Source organism: Oryx dammah, unplaced genomic scaffold (genome assembly GCF_014754425.2).
Source record: "Oryx dammah isolate SB20612 unplaced genomic scaffold, SCBI_Odam_1.1 HiC_scaffold_10, whole genome shotgun sequence".
NCBI classification, from domain to species: domain Eukaryota; kingdom Metazoa; phylum Chordata; class Mammalia; order Artiodactyla; family Bovidae; genus Oryx; species Oryx dammah.
In genome coordinates, this window is record NW_024070194.1 from 28320391 (window position 1) to 28340345 (window position 19955).

A 19955-nucleotide genomic window follows, 5' to 3' on the forward strand; every position below is an offset into this window, starting at 1 on the left:
CAGGCGGGGTCGGTCCCGGAAGTGATCCCTGGAGGCGGCACCGGAAGTGACGTGCTGCTGGAGTGGTGAGTGTGGGTAGTGTCCGGGCACCCGTGGGAGAGGGTAGGGAACAGGCGTGGGATCGAGCGCGCCCTCGAGTTCCTAGCCCGGGCTTCCTGCTTCCCTTTAGCCTTCGTGGGCGCGCTCCGGCAGCCCGGAGACGCCCTCGGGCCGAGGTCCTCGCGGGTGTTGTTCTGTACTTGGGGTGGCGCGGTCGCACAGAACAGTGTGAGCGTGAACACGGGTGTAGAGTTCTGCAGAAGCAGCGTCCTGCTCTGAGGGCAGCTCGGGGCAAGCTGGACCTCTCAGACTCGTCCTGGTCCGTCAGGAGGGGGCTTCCTTCTGTAGAGGACCCTTCTCGAGACACGAGCGGAAAGGAGAACACGCTTTTAAATGATAGTTCTCAGGCACATAGATTTTAGCAGCGGAAACGTGTCCAGAGTTAAGAAACACGACATTGATTCTTTAAAAATGACCTTTGCCTTGGTGCCCTGGACGGTGGTCGTGTGCGTGTCCCGCATTTGAAGAACACTGCTGTGAATCACTAGTGCAGTGAGGATACTACGTGAAGTGGGCAAGTGACAGCCTCTCTTGAGTCTCAGCCTCCACTGCTTTAAAATGGGCGTGCAAAATGTAAGGGTCCGAAATCCTGACACGGTCTCTTGAGGACAATTTAAGGAGGGTGTAAAGGTCCCCATTTGAAGGAGAGCATTCAGGGAAACAGCAGAGTTGATGTTTTTATCTGGAGCTGGTGACAATGGCGTTGCTGCCGCTCCTGGACGCCCGCAGGGTGAGGAGAAGGACCGGGACAGAGGAGTGTAAACATGGCCTCCTTGGCTGGTGGTGCAGCCTTCAGTCGATATCCAGCTCTTGCTACTCCGTCCCGCCTTTGCCCAACAGCAAGGCAACTGAGGGTGGTCCTGCAGGGTATTCTCTTAAAACAGAGCAGGGTGGGAAAGGAGTCTAGAAAAGCAAATGGGGAAAATCCAGTATGCGGTGTTACCTCTCATAGAGTTGTAAGAAACAAATGGGTTTGTTTTGGCTGGGGGTGGGGTGGGGTTTGTCCTCAAGATTTATGGGCTCTCAGTTCCCTGGCCACAGAGTGAGCCTAGGCTTCTGGCAGTGAGAGCCCAGAATTCTAACCACTAGACCACCAGGGAACTCCTTCCAAGTGGCATATGGGCTAAGAGGGCCTGACTCGTGTGGAAAGTGGTAAGTGAGGTGAGAGCTTCCTTCCTGGGCTCATTTATTTCAGAAACGTACATCAGGATTTTTTTGGTCCAGGCGCCCACACTTCTTTAGTTTCAATTTCATGTTCAGGTTTAAACCAAATGTCTTATTTTACCAGTTTGCCTTTTGTTAAGGAGTCATGATACCTTCAAGGCTTTTCTCAGCGAGACCGCAAGCGGTGTTGGAGGGTGTGGGGTGCTGGATACTAGCAGCCCGCATGGTCCATGGGCGCAGCCGCCTTCTGCTGCGTGCTTCTCCCAGGCTGCTCTCAGTCAGCTGTGCGGACTGCACCAAGCACCAGGAACCACCCAGGAAGCAGCCACTCTCGGAGAAAAAACTGGTGAGACTTCTAGAAACCCTGAAGGGATTTGCCTCCAGTTTCCTCATTGGAAGTCACAGGGTGTTGTTTTGAGCTCCCATTACCTTGTCTTCATTTATCCTTGAAGATGAGGACATGAGATGAAGGCCTGTGGATACCAAGTACCATGCTGGCCAAAACTGTGGTGACCCCAAGGTGGTGCCCAGTGTAGTAGAAGTGATGACCCTCTGGGTATTCTCTGCCTTCACCAGGAGGGTGCCCAGACTCCTGTATCACTAGCTTATGTGTCTAAGATAAGTATTATATATATTCTTAAATGCGTGGAGAAGGGAACGGCTTACCCACTCCAGTATTCTTGCCTGGAGAATTCCATGGACAGGAGAGCCTGGCAGGCTGCCAGTCCATGGGGTCACAAAAGTCAGATACAACTGCGTGACTAACACTTTCACTTTTCACTTTCATATCCTTAAATATGTGTGAATATTTCTTAATTTATAACATTGGAGAGGGGGCGCATAGACGTTTAGTTTTATAGTTCTCAAAGTCTTATACTTTTTTGTTCTTCTGTTTACCAAAATCTATTTAAAATATGAATGATCTTTAATCAAATTGAAGAATGTACGTGTTTAAGACCACTTTGTTTTCTCCTAAGTAGGGGGTTCCACATGAGGCTCATTAGGGCAGAGAGTACTTCCTGTGGGAAAATTACTTTGGCAGTCAGCAAGTGTACTCAGATGTATCAGGTTTCCAATGGTTATGTCTCCTCCCTAGAATGTAAGCATTGATTCTGAGTTTTATCTTCTGTACAGTGCTCATCAGTTGTGCTTTTTTCCCATCAGGTTGCTTTCCATCGTGTTCAAAATTATGCATTGTGTTTTTGAATAGTAATTCATGGTTTTTCCATGTGGTGGTGCCAGAGCATCTTAAAATATTTGTGTGTTTTCCTTTTTTAAAAAAAGGTCTGCTTATGGAAATGCAGATGCCTTGGTCCCCACGGAGGGGCTGTGTGGGCGGCCACATCTGCCTGTGCTCTCCTGTGGGAAGCAGGCAGCCTTCTTGGGACAGGGCAGCTGGGCTGGGGTGGTAGCCCCAACTTGCACCCTGGCACCTCGGGCAGCTAGACATCTTGTGCCAGTGAACATTTATTAAACATTAGCCTGGTTGGTTAGTTCTAGTTCTTGAGGTCGGTTGTAGCTCCCTTAGGGACCTGGAGAAGAACTTGCTCACGGATTAGAGCTCTGTTTGCATCACCACATTTAAAAATGTGGACCTACTCAATTGGCCAGAGACTTCTGCTCTTAGCGGGAAGCCTGGCAATGGCCCAGGGACCGTCGCTCTCAGTGTCTCGTGCTGAGGAACAGAAACTTCGTTAGTAAAGGTCTGTTATTTCAGTAGCGTGTTTCTATTTGAAAAAAATCTAGGAAGATGCTTTATTTAAGGAGTGTCTCCTGTGCTGTGCTGTATTTAGGTCGTTAGTGTTGTGTTTGTTTCTGGGGTGTGTATTCCATGCTGACCACTCTTTACATCTGCGTGGTGGATTTACATTTGCCTACAAATAGCAGTGACTTCTGGGAACTCTTTCTTGTATTTGCATTTTAGGAGAGATTAACAATGTTAGTATCATTAGCATCTAACTTTAAAGCTCTTCCTAGGTAGAAAAGGTACCTTTCAAATGGCTACTTGGTCCTTGGAAGGACTGCGGAGTTAATACCAATCAGGGCACCCTGTGCTCTCTGCAGAAACGGCATTTTGTGGATCATCGCCGAGTGCTCGTCCGAGGGGGACGCGGAGGCAATGGGGTGAGCTGCTTTCACAGTGAACCCCGGAAGGAGTTTGGAGGCCCTGACGGTGGTGATGGAGGCAACGGGGGCCATGTCATCCTGAGAGGCAGGTGCCCTTGGACAGCTGGGGAACTTCATTCTGTCTGCCATCTCTGGATGGGGAGTTTGCACCTTCTTGCCCTAACAGGAATTTGAATTCAAAACCGATGTGTGGACATCATTTTATTAAATTACGTGGATGTTCACATTTAGATATTTTACCCCAAACCAACTTTCAAACCAACTTTGATGGTTTGTTGTTTTTTTAACGTTTCAGGAACATAAAGACTATCAGAGAATCTAACATTCTGGTACCATATGTCCAAGGGTTAAATCTGTTACTGTTACTATCTCAGTCAAGTGCTAAAAGGGTGTTGATCGCCCCTAAACACATGGATCACAAAGGCCTAGCAAACCAGTCCACTTGGAGTTAGTAGCCATTCACAGCATAATAATAAAGTACAGCTGTTTTCAAATCACAGTGATATTGTGGGTAGTTGTGAATTTTTTGGAAACTGTAGTATCTTTTACAAGAAAATAAGAATTTAGCTTTTTCAAAAAGTCTCATTGCTGGTTTGGTAACTTTTGCCATGACTTCATCCCGTGTGCATTGTTAATCTGAACAAGAGAAACTTTAAGAAATGAGGCGGGTCTGCCTTTAACACAGAGGGCAGTGACGCTTCCCGCTTTGACTTCCAGTTGACCAGCAGGTCAAGTCTCTGTCCTCTGTCCTGTCGCAGTACCAAGGGTTTGACGGCGAGGACGGCGGCAGGAAGAACTGCTTTGGGCGGAATGGCGCTGTCCTCTACATTCGGGTAGGCCAGGCGTGGAGTCCCCTGTCCACCCTGTGGGCCATCGGGTTCCCAGGTCCTGCGAGTGGCCCAGAGGGGCCTGTCTTCCACGGAGCAACCCCAGTCAGGGACTCAGTGCCAATTTCATACCATATGCACCTGTGACCTGTTCACAGTCATGAGACGATTCTGTCTTCCAGTGAGGGGACCCACAGGTCCGCAGTCCCTATCTGCAGCCCCGCAAGCCTCCCCTGCCCTACCCCCTGGGGCATCTCCGTGTGAGCAGTGGGTTCACGCCCTCAGCATCGCTCTCATTCGCAGATGCTCTGCTCACCCTGACGCTACAGAAGTGCTACTGGGAGACGCCATTGTGCAGCCTGCCCCACAGAAGCCTGAGGGCCCTCCTCCCTCTGGGAGCTTGGAAGTACCCCCTTCTCTAGAGCCCCTAAAAACACTTTGTTGTGTTTCAGGTCCCCGTGGGCACTTTGGTGAAGGAGGGAAATGAAGTCCTGGCTGACCTCTCGCGCCCAGGAGATGAGTTCATTGCAGCAGTGGGCGGGACAGGGGGGAAGGGTAACCGCTTCTTCCTGGCTAATGACAACCGTGCGCCCACGACTTGCACCCCCGGACAGCCGGGCCAGGAGCGCATCCTCTTTCTGGAGCTCAAGACGGTGGCACACGCTGGACTGGTGGGTGTTTGTGCATCATGGCGGCCGAGCAGCCCACTTTCTCCTATCAGATCCTCTTGGCTTCATTAGGAGCCCTGCTCTTGCTTGTCCCCCGTTCCCAACCTGAGACTCCCTGACTCAACCAGTTACAGACTCTGTGGTGATAGTCTTCACTGTCTTCCAGGTTGGGTTCCCCAACGCCGGGAAGTCCTCGCTTCTCCGGGCCATTTCAAATGCAAGGCCCGCTGTGGCCTCCTACCCATTCACGACCCTGAACCCCCACGTGGGGATTGTTCACTACGAGGACCACCAGCAGATAGCAGGTAGGATCTCTCAGAGGATTGGGTGATGGTGGAATTCAGAGCCATGCTTATGTAACTTAAATTCAGCCTTGTTTTTCTTCATTTAAAAATTATAGTTCTTTATCAAAATCGGTTTAGATTTGCTTCCCACCCCCTCCCCCAGGCATCTGTTAGTGGCAGTTCGGGAATTTGAGTTTAAATTTCAAACCTGAGGAAATTACTCCTTTTCACCACCTCTATTCTTTTCCATCTACGGGGAATTAGGCAGCATCAGTCATGTGGACAACATGCGATTTTAAAAGCTTTCCCTGTACCATTTTGAGAGAAGAAAACTTTTTCCAGAAGATAATGTACCCATTAAAAATAGTAAGCCTGCTGGCAACGTGGTTTGTATAGCACTTTATATTTGCAGAGGACTCCATCATAATTTCTATCGGTAATCAAATTATTAATAGATTACAGGAAGCCGTTTTCCCCTTTTTTGAATCACTTTTGAAGCCAGAGAGATTGGAATGTGTTAAGTAGTTCTTATTAGACTGATCTGTCATCATGCCAGTCACCCAAATATTTCAAAGCATTAGCAAGACTGGAAGCTGCAGTGCCTCAGATGAAATCGGCCTGGTGAATCAGCAAGGCGGAAAATTGAACGACTTCACTCATGAGATATTTTTTGGAAGGAAGGTCTCAGTGCCCAGAGGCCCCGGGCTCCCCTCCTGACTGTCTGCTTGTCTCCTCCACAGTGGCTGACATCCCCGGCATCATCCGGGGTGCCCACCAAAACCGGGGCCTGGGCCTGGCCTTCCTCAGGCATGTTGAGCGCTGCCCCTTCCTCCTGTTCCTGGTGGACCTCTCAGTGCCAGAGCCCTGGACGCAACTGGACGACCTGAAGTATGAGCTGGAGCAATACGACGAAGGCCTGTCCAAGAGACCCTACGCTGTCGTGGCAAACAAAATCGACCTCCCACAGGCCAGGGCCCGGCTGCCCCAGCTGCAGGCCCGCCTGGGCCAGGAGGCCATCGCCCTGTCAGCAGCCACTGGGGAAAACCTGGAGGAGCTGCTGCTGCGTCTGAAGGAACTGCACGACTGCCATGTGGCCACCGAGCTAGAACACGGCTGCCAGCCGCTGCGGTGGTAGCAGAGGAGGCCGCACCTGGCAGGCCAACTGCAACTGGAGATGAGGAAGGAGCCCCAGGGAATTGGGAGGCCTTGGTGCAGGGGCCTTCCTGCCAACCTGGGACTCCCAGCCAACACACCCCCTGCCCTGGGACAGGACCCCTTGGGCAGCGGACACTCCTGACCCCGCCAGTCTCTCCCCAGTGCTTCCACGCTTGCCTGCGTGTGAGTGATGTGCTGCAATGGGCTCATCTGTGTTAATTGGCCCCTAATTATTATTAGCAGGGACTACATGCTGGCTGACGTCACCAGATGGGACGTGGACAGGAGCCAGCGTCAGTGGCGCTGACTCGCGGGTGGTGGCAGCTGAGGCAGAGGTGGGCCTCGGATGCTACAGCTGTTGGCACCCTTTCACAGGGATGCTCCGTCTGCTGTGAGAGGCAGGGGGCGAGGAAGCTTTTGCAGGTGCCCAGCTGTGAAGAAACAGGGCATCAGTGAGGGTGACACCTGCTCTGTCATCCCAGACAGTGCTGTGCTCTGTGGAAGCTGAGCTTCACGACTGAATGCTCCCAATATCCGACCTGGGCCTCACGGTGTTTTATTAACTGCAGGCTGCGGGCAGGGTGTCGGCAGCCTGAGCCCCAGGGTGGTCAGGGACAGGTCTGTGTTTCTAGGTGTCACTGGGACCTGGACCCACACCTCAGGGTCCCCCAACTGCAGATGCCCTAATGAAGACAAGCCCACACATCGAGCAAGGTGTGGGCCCACACATCTGTTTCCCCCAGCTAAAGTGTGATGCCCCTGACGTGTCCCTGAGGGGTGAGGCGGGGGTGGGGGGGCAGGGGAACAAGCCCTCTGGGAGTTGGCCTCAGGGTCTCAAGGCATCTGAGCCTCTGGATCACTCAAACCCACATCATTTCTGCATGATGGGGGCTGGGCAGACCTCAAACAATAAGCCAGCGCCTCAGCTTTCAGGAGCAATTCCATTTTGATCTAACATCAAATCTGCGACAAGAACAAGAGTTCTTTACCCGAAGCTTTATTTTAATGTCTTGTAATTTCAGAGGTCCTTGTGTTCTGGAAACCAGAGATGGGTTTTGCATCTGTTTGTTCTTTCAGGCCACCACAAAGAGTAAAAGCCAGGTCTGAGTAGCATTTAATTATCAACGGCCTTTCATCTTGCTCACAGGGCCCCCGCCACGCTCACTCTTCAGAGGCGGAGACGCTCAAGATGCCCATGTAGCTGACCCGCCAGGGGCCCCACTGCAGGGGCAGGGGCTCGTCCAGTTTTCGCTGTGTCCCCCAGAGCCTCAGGACCTGACCCTCAGGGGCACCAGTACATTTGTGGAACGAGCAAGTATGTGGTGGCAGATATCTAGTGCTTTTACGTTGCTTTTAAAGACATTTAAAAGATCAGGTGGACCCCAAGCCAGAGCCCCCGTCCCAGCTCCCCTAGACCTGCCTCTTCTGGCCATTTGCTGAGTGACCTGCTCTGAAGTCTGAGCAGCTCTTACTACCTTGATCAACCTGGAGCATCACCTGTTGATCTCTGGCCCCGAACAGGGACTTGCTTTCTCACACTTACTCCTGTACTCTCCCTGGGTCTGTGTCAGGCCATCGGGGCATGGGCTGTGGGGTCCTGGGTTTTCTCGCAGCTTTCTCCCTCCTCCAGGTGGTGTCTGTCCAGTGTCATCCCTCCCCACTGGTTCCATCTCCCCAGAGGTCTTCTCTCCACTTCCTCGGCCTTCTGTTCCCCCGTGGATGACAGTGGGCTCAGCGCCTCCTGGGCCAGGGTGGCCACCGCCTCCCTGCTCTCTTCTCCCTCCTGCTTTACTCTCGATTCATCTGCAAAGACCCTGTTTCCAAATCAGGTCATATTGAGAGTTTCCCACTGATGTGAATTTGGGGTCCTCTTCAGCCCCATCAGCACCCTGTTTCATACCAAGCTGATGCCCCCTCATCTCCCCATGCAGCAGCCTAAGCAGCCCCATCCTTGTATGCACAGATCCTTGCCCCCACCCCTGCTTGGCGACCCTCTCCCTTGCCTGGCCTGACTCCGCTTGGCCCCCGGGCCCCCTGCCCCACCACTCCAGCTGTTTCCTTGCAACACCAGGGACCCACCAGTAAGGATCCTCTGGGAAACTAGGCTTCTGTGTGCCAATGCCCTTCCTCAGACACCCTATGAGTGCCTCCCAGCTGGTGGCCCCGCAACCATCTGATCAAAGCCAGACTCGCCTACATGGGCCCTGCCCTGGGCCGTGCTGGCCTGTCTCAGGTATGTGGTCCCTGGTATGTTCATCGGCCACCGCGTGGCTCTTTGAGACACAGCTCACTGGTTTGCGTTGCATCCCAGGGCCAGGACACCAGAGGCAGGAAGACAGACTTGCTGGGCCCATAGTAGTTCAGGTAAAACACACGTGTGTGGGGATACACACCAGTGTGTTTACAGATCGGGGGGGACATTCAAAGGTCACGGAGAGGCGGGCACCACCCCTGAAGGTTCTGTCCAGATGGGTCAGTGGTGATCAGGCTTGGGGGTGGAGAGGTGGCTGTGGCTCTGAAAGCATGTGAGGTGCCTGGTCATGTTATGTGACAGAGTCACACAGAACTTGAGGTTTGATGGGTGGACTCAGTCTGGGAAGGCGAGAAAGTTCTGGAGGCGGATGTTGGGAATAGTTGCACAACTGTGAATGTGCCTAAGGCCACTGAGCTGTGCACTTAAAATGGTTAAAAGGGTAAGTTTTACATATATTTGACCACAGTAAAAACACACAACTAGGCACACGCACTTGTGTGCACACATGCAGTTACATGCACACACGTGCAGGTGAGCATGTGCTAGGCACTGTTGACACCATCCGTCTCATCACAGGGCGGCTCTAATGCTCAGGCCCACCAAAGCCAGGGTGTCTCCTCTTGTGAAACGGCAACAGGGCAGATGGAGCAGAGGGGACACACAGGCCTTGGGTGGAGCCAGAGCTGCTGACAAGAGTGTGAGCACCCAAAGAGGGGCATCTGGAGGGGTCTGTCTGTCTTGCAAACCTTTAATTCTCTGGAGAAAAAAATTTTTTTTCCTTGTCAGAAGTAACTAGGCACCAGTGGGTTGGTATTTTTCCAGAGCCAGGATATGTCTCCACTTTCTGCTATGGTCTTGGAGTAGAGGTGGGGGTGAGGGGCAGGCTTTCTGCCTCACTGTGGTCTGGGTGGGCTGCCAAGCCCATGGAGCCCACTACACTTGGCACTGGGATATGCCTGTCACCCACCCCTATTGCCTGGTTTTATAATCTGTATGCCTGGGACGCATCTGTAAGGTCGAACAGAGTAGGGACACCCGTGGTCTGGCCTGGGGTCTTAAACTTGCTTACTTCAGCCCCACCTTGGATACACAGCCCCTTCCCCACGTGGTATCTTCTGGGACCCATGGCCAAGGACAGAGCAAGCCTTGGAGTCTAGAGGGCCATGCCCAGGATGCTAGCATACTGTCCTTGGCCAAGCCTAGGGGTCCAGGCCACAGGCAGCCACTGGCCGCCCACCTGCAGGCCATTCCTATAGCTTCCAAAGAGCTGGATGGATCCTCCCTCAGAGCTCAGCCTCTCCCCGACATTGTCCACGAAGACGGAGAGTCACCTCTGTGAGATTTGAATTTCTGACTCGCAACAAAGAATGCAGTACTTAGCTACCAGATTATTTGTTGTGACTCTGAAATCCAGGTTGCACTGAGCTCTTGTGTTTTTTCTGACGGTGCCAGTGAAGGGGTGAAGCAGGGGGAGGTTGCACAAACACATCCCTATTGACACTGGCCCTGGAGGGAGGGCTTTGGACTGGGCCACCTGGGGTAGAAGCTCCACCCCACCAGGGTCCTGCCTTCTTCCCATCCCTGGAGGAGCAGAGGGCCCACTCTGATGGCCTATCCAGGGCAGCACGAAGTGTTTACTTTCAGCCAGCTGCCCCCTGGTGTCCTTGGGTGGCCCAGCAGTAGTAACCCCTGCCTCAGATGGTGGCACCGGCCCACATGGCTGCTTTCCCCTGATGAGGTCGAGCCAGCCGGCTCATTAGGACCACAGAGGGCTGTCTGCTGTCCATAGCTGATTACAGGGCCTCTGGGGAGCACCCAGTGCTGGTCCCAGGAATCCTCCGTGTGGGCCACAGAGCTGCTGACCCAGCATGGGGGCTCCATCCAGGAGCTCGGACAGAGGGATACTGACTTCCTTCAATGATCTGGGATCCTCAGTGACATGAGCTTCTGACTCAGGGCCCCACGGGAGCTCAGGACAGCGTGCAGACACCGTCTATCCTCGGCCCTCCCCCACCCGGGGTGTCTTGCAGTCTGAACCACTTGGGTTAGAATTTGACTCCTTTAGATTCAAAGATGGTCCTCTGTTAAAGTGCACATCTCCCCTCTCTGGACTAGTCAGCCCATCACACTTGAGTATGAATTAATAGGTTTGAGGAGCTGGGACGAGGGGCAGACAATTCCCAGGCAGAGCAGAGCCTCAGCTGACACAAGGCCCTGGGCCTTGAAGGGCATCAGGGAGGGGCCAGCAAGGAATGGTCCACCCACCTGCCCACCCCCGTGGCTACTCGGGAATCTGGGGTTCTGCCAAACTGGGGCCCAGGGCTGAGGGCAGACCAGTCCCTATCCTACACCTCTGCTCAGAACCAGGGCTTGCTGAGCTCTTTGAGGACTGTCCAGCATTTAAAGCAGAGCGTTAACAGATCACCCAGTTTGACGTGTTTGAATTTGGAAGCCGGTGACTCTGGAATGTCACAGATGCATTTTTAGCCCAGCACTACCACCCCCTCCTCCCCTTGCTCCAAACCCTCCCTCCCCCTCCCTTCTCTCCTGTCTTTCTTCTTTCTCTTTTGAAGGATATTTTTGTGCCCCTCTGAGATTTGTGTCTGACGAGCTCCACAGCAAGGCACCTCCTCTGGACACAGAGCCTGCCACCCTGGGGACAGGACGCTAGGTGCTATGTGGGATGCCCTGTTTAGTGGAGAAGGAATTTAAGCCAAGGCAGAGTTCCTGGTGACCTGTGAACGGGAAGGATGTCACAGGCCAAAAGCCTGGCATCCTGCCCTTCCTTCCTCAGAGCCGGTATGTTACACTTAACATACCAACAGTCATTGTTTCCTACCAACAATCGTGACATCTTTGAATCACTTTGTTGTACACCTGAAACTAACACAACACTGTAAATCAGCTGTTGTGTTGTGTGCTCGGTCATGTTCGACTCTTCGTGACCCTGGGGACTGCAGCCCACCAGGACCCTCTGACCATGGGATTCTCCAGGCAGAAATACTGGAGTGAGTTGCCATTTTCTCCTCCAGGGGATCTTCCCGACCCAGGGATCAAACTCTTGTCTCTTGGATGTCCTGCATCGGCAGGCGACTTCTTTACCAACTGCGCCACCTGGGAAGCCCACAGTCATCACAAACAACTAATTATTATTTACTAAATGATTAACTCACTTCCCCATTTTTTATTAAAGACAGAGCCATCTCATGAGCAGGAATGTTTCCTTCCCCTCCCCCACCACAAGACAGAGGAATACCAAGCTGGGTCATCACATTACAAAATGTTATTTTGTGCTGGCTTTAGGAAAAGAGGGGCATTTGGTGACTCATGAAACCAAAAGGGGCTAGCTTCAGGCCAGGCTGGATCCAGGTGCTCAGAGAGCAGCAGGTAGAAGCCATCTGCCAGTTCGCGGCTTTCTTCTGCCTTGGTTGCAGCAGGCGTGCTCCCTCCATGGAGAGGCCTCTAAAGAGCAGTGCTGGAGGCCACCAGGCCAGCAACCCCAGTTGCAGGGGAGCATCAGCCTCCCAGGGCCCCCAAAGTCCCAGGACGGCTGCTGTCTGGCCACACTGGGGATGTGCACTGCCCCAACTTTCCCACGGTGGTTCTTAGCAGCCACAGCTGGGACCCACAGCTGTCCTGGAGCCCAGGGATGGTGTCAGCCCCTAGACCCACTGGAGTGAAGGGGGGATGGTTCCCAAAGGAAAAGCAGGAGCTGCTGCCACCAGAAGAAGGCACTGGGCTTGGGCAACGAGAGGCCTTGGACTTGCTCAGGAGTGTGTGTGTTTCCAGGTGCCCAGAGTAGGGCTTGGGAGAGGAAGAGAAGGTGGGAGAGGGTGGGGTGTCCCCTTAGCCTTCCAGAGGGGCAGCCCCCTGCCCTGGCCTCAGTCTCCCTGAAGCACATTTTCCACATGACCTGGGTGGTTGGGTCCAGGTTCCTCCACCCTCCTTCCTAACTCTCCCTTCTTTCTCCCACTTTCTTGGCTCCAAAAGGGCAACTTCTCCCAGCTCCTGTGCACCACACGTAGAACATACAGCAGACAGCGCTGTGTGCTTTGGGTTAAGATCAGCACAGCTGAGTTTATTCCCAAGGCTCACGGGAGCCCTTCCCAGATGCACTGCCAGGCAGATTTCTCCACTGTTCTCGTCATCCAGGGATGCAGCTGAGTCCCAGGAGGACACAGTGGGGCGGGGACCCACTCACACACCACACCCCGATTGGTGCCTGGAGGGACCCAGGGGGCAGGAGGATGGAGTCTTGGCCCCTACTGGCTGCTGAGTGTGGGATATGAGCCAATTGCCCAGCCTCCAGGGCCCCAGTTCTCAGGGTCTACTGAGGGTAGAGCTGAGCCCACCCCTCTCCGTGGGGAGTCCCTGAGGACACAAGCTCCAATAAATGTTGGTAGAAAGGTTCCTGCACCCCCCGAGCCCAGCCATGAGTGTCGGGATGGGAGGTGGAGGCAGGGGCTAGATAGGCTGGGTCTCCTCATGTCTCAGACCTCCAGAAGTCCTGCCAGCTGATCCGAGGCTTCCCTAATCATGACCCTGATGCCCCAAAGGACTGCTGAGTAACTTGACCTTTTGTAGAAGGATGGGAGCTGCCTGCTGGGCTCCTGGGAACTTCACCCCAGGGTGGGAAGGACCCACACCCAGCAGCTGCACAGAGCCAGTTCCCAGGGAGGCTCTCCCAGAGCCAGCACCGTGGTGGGAGGGGTGGCCAAACAGATGGAACCAGTGCCAGCCTGGGGAGGGGGGTTCCTGGAGATCTGTTGGCCCTGCGCCCTGCTTCCCTGAGGGCCAAAGGCTGGCCCTGAGGGGAGCCAGGTCACCCATGAGTGCCCAGGGTAGAACCCTGCCTTAGGCCTTTGCCCAGTTCTTCAGCTGTGTGGCTCTGCCAGTCTCTGCACTTGTCCTCACAAATCCCCCAGGTACCCACTATTAGGGCTGGGCTGACACAGCCGGGCCACCCAGACTGCGCTCCATCCTATGGCCTTAGGCTCACTCTCTGGAGGCCTCGTTGTCCTCAGAAGCAAGGTCATCCTCCTCATCTCGGCTTCCAGGCCCCGGGGCATCACTGCTGCCCATCTGGGTCCCTTTCACTTACATGCCCTTCTTTCAGCCCATGGGCTCAAACCCACCACTAGGCTCAGTGGAGGTTTGTGGAATAAAGGAATGAAACAACAGCTCTGCAGACAGGCTCCGTCCACATGGCTGACGAGCCTCTTGGTCCCCCCAACCCCATCTTCCACCCCCGTGGGAACGGCCCTACTTATGGGCCAGTTGTTTGTCTACCTGCCTCCCACCAACCCATGGCTGGCTCAGAGCCCGGCACACAGTAGGTGCTCAATAAACAGCAGCTGCCGATGTGGGTGGCGCCGTGGGGGTGGCAGCTCCTGCCTCTGGGCTCAGCTTTGTCTCTGCTCCCAGCAGTGGATGCAAAGAGAAAGGCCCCCTTGGCGGGTTTGTTTGTGGCAGGACACGACCCAGTAGACTCTGTGTCTTTCTTCTCTCCTGCTCCACCCCTGCAAGGGAGCTTGGGGAGCAGCAGTTGCCAGAGATTGAAGGCAAAATTGCTTGAAAGCCTGCACTTTTATCCTCCAATTTGTAGCCATTTAGCAGGGCCGGGCTGAGGGGCAGTGCAGGCTCTGGCTGTGCGGGCAGCACAGAGGCGCCCACTGCTGCAGAGAATGGGTTCTTTGTCCTTCTCCAGACAGCTCTGGGCTGCAAGATGACACCCACAGACCAGGGGCCAGGCGGGTCTGCAGGGCCACAGGGAAGGTCAGTGGCCAGCCTCACCCCAGGGCCCAGAGCTGCGAGGGCTTCCCCAAGCTCCGGCCACAGGCAGAGGTGGCCTCTGCCAACCCTGCCTCACTTCCCCACTCCCAGTGCTCAGCTCCCGACAGTGCCCAGGCCCAGAGCGGACCCGAGGCTTGGCCCTCCCTTGGGCCACTAAGAAGACTGTTGCCCTACCCGGATCAGAGGGGTCTCTCTGGAGGACAGAGATCATGGAAGGGAAGGGGTACCAGCTTGGTGAGAAAATGTCTAGAAGAGGAAGATTGTGGGTTTTAAACATTGTGAATAGCTGCGTCCCTGCTATAGTGGGAGCCCTGTCTGGACCTCACTGTTGGATTCGGGAGCCATGGCACCCAGCCGTAAGGCTGGCACTGAGGCCGCCAAGCGTTTCTCAGCCAAAGGAAGAGAGGACATGGTCAGGACTGTGGACGCTGTGCCGGCCCAGCAGGGAGTGTCCGTGAGGTCAGGGCAGGGAGGACCCTCGTGGCTGGAAAGGAGGGAAAGCTTCCTGGAAGCAGTGGCATCTGACCCACTCATGTTTATGTCGCCCCTAGGTTGAGCTGGTCTTGCCCTCTTTCCAAGTGGGCTCTGGGCAGCTGGGCCAGTGTCTGCCCCTCTGTGGAGCCCAACGGGCTCAGGCTCACCCAGCACCATCCTCATCATCTCCTTCTCCCTGTCCCCATCCATCACACTCATCCCACCTCCAGGCCATGGCCAGGAAGCCACTCTACCAGAGATGCCTCCCCACCGTGGGCCGTCATCCTCTCGAGCTCGGCTCCAGCCCCTACACCCCTGAAAGCTCCCCATGGCTGAGAACAGTGAGAACCTCTGTCCTGGGGCAGGCAAGCTGCAGCAGGTGGGGGCTGTGCCGTCTATTTTCAAGCCTGAAGTAAGAGGGAGTGGCGGGCGGAGCACTTCTGGGGCACCATGTCCCTTATTGGGGTTAAACCCTCGTATGACTGCCGGCTGTCTTCTCTCCCCCTCCCCCGCTTGAAGAGACACTGAGGTGGGGGGGAGGGGCAGGCCTGCATCTCATGCCTGCCTGGGTGCTCCTATGTCCCCGTTGGTTCCAACTGATGCTTGACCACCCCCATGAAGTCCTCAGGAATCAGCACCAATAAAAAAATACACTTTACTGTGTGGACTGCAGGGTCTGCGGGGGCAGCACGGCAGGGGTGCGGGGAGCAGAGCATGCAGAGCGCCAGCCAGTGCATGGGATGCGGCAAAGCGGCCCCTCTGCTGGGCTTGGCACCTGGCCCCTGGGCTCCTCCGACTGCCCTGAGAGGACTCTCAGGGCTCGGCTGTTTCCCTCTCCCAAACCGGGAAACTCTGGTTGAGCAGATGGAGCGGGAGGGGCAGCCTTCTGGACAGTCGAGCGTCCAGGGCTCCAGCCACCCTCAGAGCCTCCAGTCAGGGCCCAGTATCCGAGCTGGGGGCAGGATGGGCAGAGCAGCTGGCTCAGCTCAGCCAGAAGCAGCACACAAGGAAGGAGGACGTGGGAGCCCACACCTGCCAATCCATCCCCAAGCTCCTCAGCAGTTTTGTCTCTTTTGATTAAACATCTAAGGAACACTGAGTTCACGGACGTGTTTTCTTCTTCTCCATCTTCCTGAAACACCCAGAATGGAGACGCAGAGACGTGCAGCGAGCAAGGTTCCTGGGGAGCGCCCGGCACTTTGGGAGCAGATAAAGTTGGAGGGAAGAGGGATGAAGGACTGGGTCCGGCCTCAAGCAGGGGACGGACAGCAGCAAAGCCAGCAGCCAGGGCTTGTCTGGGACAGGGCAGGTGTGCAGGCGTGTGCAGGTGTGTGTGCGTGCAGGGGCCGAGCGCTGGCCCCAGAGGCCTGGAGCACACGCCAAGCACTTGCTTTGGGAAGAACACTGAGCAGTAATTGTGAGAAACAAGGACATGACCGGCCATCACACTGTCCATGGGGGTGGACAGAGTGGCTGGGAGCCCTGGATTGTCCCTCCTGGACTACAGCAGGACTTGGGTGGCATCATTCTGGCTCACGCAGCAGGGGCCCTTCCAGCTGCCCACCAACCTGCCTCCACTGCCAGCGGATGGTCTGAGAGGCTGCCATGGCATTTAGGGTGGGCCAGAGACAAGGCAGAGCACACGCCTGCAGAGCGGCCAGGTGGACATGAAGGCCCAGCTGCCCAGGAACCCAGGGCCTCGAGGGGATGGCAGTGGCCTCAAGCATCCCGGGTGCCGTGGAAGGCCAGCTCACTTCCAGCAGTGCTCCAGGGAGCTGTGAGGCTGGATCTTGAGCTTCTGGGGGCAGAGTAGCTTGGTGAAAGCCCGGCGGAAGCTATAGTGGCACAGCGGGTAGAGGACGGGGTTGACAGCCGAGTTGGCCCACAGCAGCCAGAAGGACGTCTCGTACCAGTAGTCGGGGATGCAGTGGCCGTGGCAGGCGGCCCGAATGATCATCAGGAGCGTGTAGGGGGCCCAGCAGAGCCCGAAGATGCTCACGATGACGGCCAGCGACTTGGCTACCTTCTTGTCCCGCGAGAGCCGGAAGCGCTGGGTGATGCTCTGGGACACCATCTTCATGCGCTTCTCGAGGGACGCCGAGGACGCGGACGGTTTGGAGCCGCGCTTGAGTGAGCGAGGCCTCTCGGTGCCCCTTGAGGAGCTGCCAGAGCTGGAGGTGGGCGAGGCCGCGGCACCCCCACCACTACCACCCCCAAGGGCCACCTCCCCGGCCTCAGGGCCCGGGGTCACCTCACTGACCCCCACCCCGTACCTGTGCAGTGGCACAGCCTCCCCGCACCCTTTCTGCCAGCATCCCCAGCAGCTGGGTGCGGCGGGCGGCGGAGAGGGCTGGGCCTCGGGTGGAAGCTCAGTGGTGGCCGCCTCGCGCACTCCATCCAGCCGGACACGGGTGCGCCTCTGGATGTTCAGGTAGATGCTGAGGTTGAAGAAGGTGACACTGAGGAAAGGGGTGAAGAACTCAAGGGTGGAGGCCGTGATGAGGAAGTACCAGTTGTAGAAGAACTCGGCATAGCAGTGGCCCTCAGGGATGGAGCTGCCGCCAGACAGATACTCCCAACTGAGGATGGCGGGTCCATAGAGCAGGAAGGCCAGCACCCACACCAGCACCATCTTCTGCACCGCCCGCCGCGTGTCACCCTGCTGGGCCCGGTAAGAGACCTGTGGTGGGACACGCTGGGTCAGGAGGCAAGGGGACTGAGCCAGGGCACAGTGCTGCCCAGAGCTCCGGGCAGCCTCCAGGCCTCTGTGCAGGGCCCTCCTCAGCAAAGATGCCTTCCCTTATCCTCCATGAACCCCCGATAGGCTGAGGCCTGTGACTCTCCCATGGGCTCGGAACTGCCCCTCAGAATCCTAATATTGTGCCAGGCTGCCTGTCAGCCATCCCCCTGCCTTTGAGGACCAGTCCAGTCCTTTGAGGACCCATCGTATGCCCTGCTCTGTGCTCGGCATCTTTGATATCATCTCATTTAATCTTCACAGCTGCTCCACCCTGGTCCCCACATTCTTGATGGTTCAGGTCAGGCAGGAAAGACCACAGGTGGAGGGGCTCTATGGGCAGAGCTGACTCCAAACCCATGCTCTCTGCACCCTGACCCACTGCCTCCCTAGACTAGGACACACACAGCCCCGGCAGAGGGAGCCTGGCAGAGCCGTCAGAGGAGATGGCACCAGACTGACCTCTGGGGCAGTGCTGCTGCCAGCTCTGTGCCTGTGTGACTCTGACATGGGAAGTGTGGGCAGTCCAGGGTCCCTAAGTGTGGCCACCAACACCCAGGGCAGCTCATGGAGCCTGTCTTTCTGAGGCACACACACCCGTGGGGAGGTTCTACCAAGGGCCCTTGGCCCCAGATAGTCCCTTAGTACCAGGGACTTTGGACCTGCTCTAGGGTGGAGGCTGGAGTAATCCCCTCCTTCAGGTCCAGACAGCCCATTCTGCCCAAACCAGGACCAGTCCTACTGGCAGCAGATGGCTACTGTGCAGGCAGGTGGCTACAGAGTGCCTGAGGTGAGCAGACCCCAAGCCCACCCAGCACTGCCCATTCAGAAGTGGCCGTACCCCTTGCCTGGTGTGTCTCTTGGCCGCCTCTGGCCACCCTACCCCGAGAGTGAACATGGGCACCCACATCCCAGACTCACGGCTCGGGTGACCGACAGGAAGCGGTCATAGCTGATGAGCACGATATTGAAGACAGAGGAGGTGCAGAGCAGGTAGTCCACCACCAGCCACAGCTTGCAGAGGCCCCGGCCAAAGGGCCAGCGACCAGTCAGCACATAGGGCACATAGAGTGGGATGCAGAACGCCCCTGTGGGAGAGGAGAGCCATGGCTGGGCAGGGGCCTGGGGTCAGACCCCCCCACAGCTGGGAGATAAGCAGGACCTGGGGTCACATAATGGGTTCTTTCTGGGACCAGCAATCCCCCCTCCGCCTCCTTCCTAGGCATGCTCTGAGCCCTGCATCTGGCCTCCAACCCTTGCCCCATCCCCAGCCCCACTGTGTTCCTGGACTTGGGAGCAGGAAAAAGCTCCAGCGGTAGGGCCCACTGGGCACAAGGAGACCCAAAGCGTCATTCCTGGCCTTTTGCTAGTCCTCCCAGTGCCTGAAGGAAGGAAGAATTTCCTTCCTCTCCGCCCCGATGCATCCCAGCTCCTATCCTGGCCTTTGGGCAGCTCCTCCTCATCAGCTCGGAAGCCGAGAAAACATTTCTCCGGACTCAAAGGGCACTTGACTGCTGCCATGCGGGCGGCTCCCAACGCCAAGCCCCGCTCTGAGCAGCTGGCAGACGCTCCTCTCAGCCCCAACAGGTGTCTGGCGCTCCGGCCCCCTCCGTGCGCCCCCCCCCCGCCCCCCCCCCCCAGCCGGCAGCAGCGCACGGACACGTGAGAGCGCGCGCTTCAGAGCATCTCCCCAACCCCCCCTTCCCCGCGGCCTCCTCCCCCAACACGGCTCTAAAAATCTCCCTTCCACGTCCCCTCCCCCCAGCCTCCCCCTAGCACCCTCCCCGCGTCCTGAGTCCGCTGCAGCCTTTGTTTGGCTACGGCGCAGGAGCCCGCGCTGCACAGTGGCCGCAGAGCCTTGCGCCTTGCTAAGCGCCCGCTCGCTCGGACCCCTTCCCCGGGGACGTCCTTCCCCAGCCCGAGTCCCGGGGCCCGGGAGGCAAGGAACTTCGCCTGTGCCCACCTCCCCAAAGTCCTGGACACCCCCTACCCAAGCCTGGCTTCCTAGCGGGGTGTGTCCCCGAGGAAAAGCACCCTAGGTCCATGTTCCAACCCCCGCTGACCCGACCCGGCTGGGCGCCCCTGACTCTGGAGGGGGCTGGGGGCTTTACCCACGAGGAAGTCGGAGATGGCGAGGTTGAGCAGAAAGAAGTTGTTTTGCGTGCGGAGGCTCGAATCCGCCACGAAAGCGAGCATGACCAGCGCGTTGCCCAGCACCGTGGCCACGATGAGCAGCGCCATGAGCGCCGCCAGCACCGCGGTCCAGGCGGCGGAGAAGCCGCGCGCCCCGCCCGCCGCCGCCGCCGCCGCCGCCGCCTCGCCCGCCAGCGCCCCCGACGCGTTCAGCGGCCCGTCGAGCGATGAGCGCTCCAT

The 19955-nt window shown here is 56.5% G+C and overlaps 2 protein-coding genes across 3 annotated transcripts; one reads left to right on the top strand and one right to left on the bottom strand.

The window, feature by feature from the left end:
- The first annotated feature begins 71 nt into the window (after window positions 1-71).
- MTG2 (mitochondrial ribosome associated GTPase 2) lies at window positions 72-7442 on the top strand. Of its 2 annotated transcripts, none has more exons than XM_040248718.1 (7): window positions 72-672; window positions 1388-1609; window positions 3328-3475; window positions 4108-4223; window positions 4670-4888; window positions 5052-5190; window positions 5910-7442. In XM_040248718.1, exons 2-7 carry the CDS (start codon window positions 1409-1411, stop codon window positions 6302-6304), a joined length of 1218 nt encoding a protein of 405 aa, XP_040104652.1. In that variant the 5' UTR covers window positions 72-672; window positions 1388-1408; the 3' UTR covers window positions 6305-7442. The 2 variants fall into 2 exon arrangements, with proteins under 2 accessions (XP_040104652.1, XP_040104653.1); XM_040248719.1 differs by having other exon boundaries at window positions 72-1609; window positions 5910-6192; window positions 6276-6543.
- An 8034-nt stretch (window positions 7443-15476) lies between these two features.
- On the bottom strand, window positions 15477-19955 carry HRH3 (histamine receptor H3). Its single transcript, XM_040248721.1, has 3 exons — window positions 19694-19955; window positions 18504-18670; window positions 15477-17525 (listed from the first exon to the last, which is right to left on the bottom strand). Exons 1-3 carry the CDS (start codon window positions 19953-19955, stop codon window positions 16596-16598), a joined length of 1359 nt encoding a protein of 452 aa, XP_040104655.1. The 3' UTR covers window positions 15477-16595.

What these genes read in the sequence shown, in the direction of transcription:
- MTG2 (XM_040248719.1), top strand. Translation starts at nt 1,409, where the DNA reads ATGATACCTTCAAGGCTTTTCTCAGCGAGACCGCAAGCGGTGTTGGAG. An exon ending in GGGCCATGTCATCCTGAGAG is followed by an intron (nt 3,476 to 4,107) that starts GCAGGTGCCCTT and finishes TTTGACTTCCAG; the next exon opens with TTGACCAGCAGGTCAAGTCT. An exon ending in GGCCAGGAGGCCATCGCCCT is followed by an intron (nt 6,193 to 6,275) that starts GTCAGCAGCCAC and finishes CCACCGAGCTAG; the next exon opens with AACACGGCTGCCAGCCGCTG.
- HRH3 (XM_040248721.1), bottom strand. Translation starts at nt 19,955, where the DNA reads ATGGAGCGCTCATCGCTCGACGGGCCGCTGAACGCGTCGGGGGCGCTG. An exon ending in CATCTCCGACTTCCTCGTGG is followed by an intron (nt 18,671 to 19,693) that starts GTAAAGCCCCCA and finishes CCTCTCCCACAG; the next exon opens with GGGCGTTCTGCATCCCACTC. An exon ending in TCCTGTCGGTCACCCGAGCC is followed by an intron (nt 17,526 to 18,503) that starts GTGAGTCTGGGA and finishes GTCCCACCACAG; the next exon opens with GTCTCTTACCGGGCCCAGCA.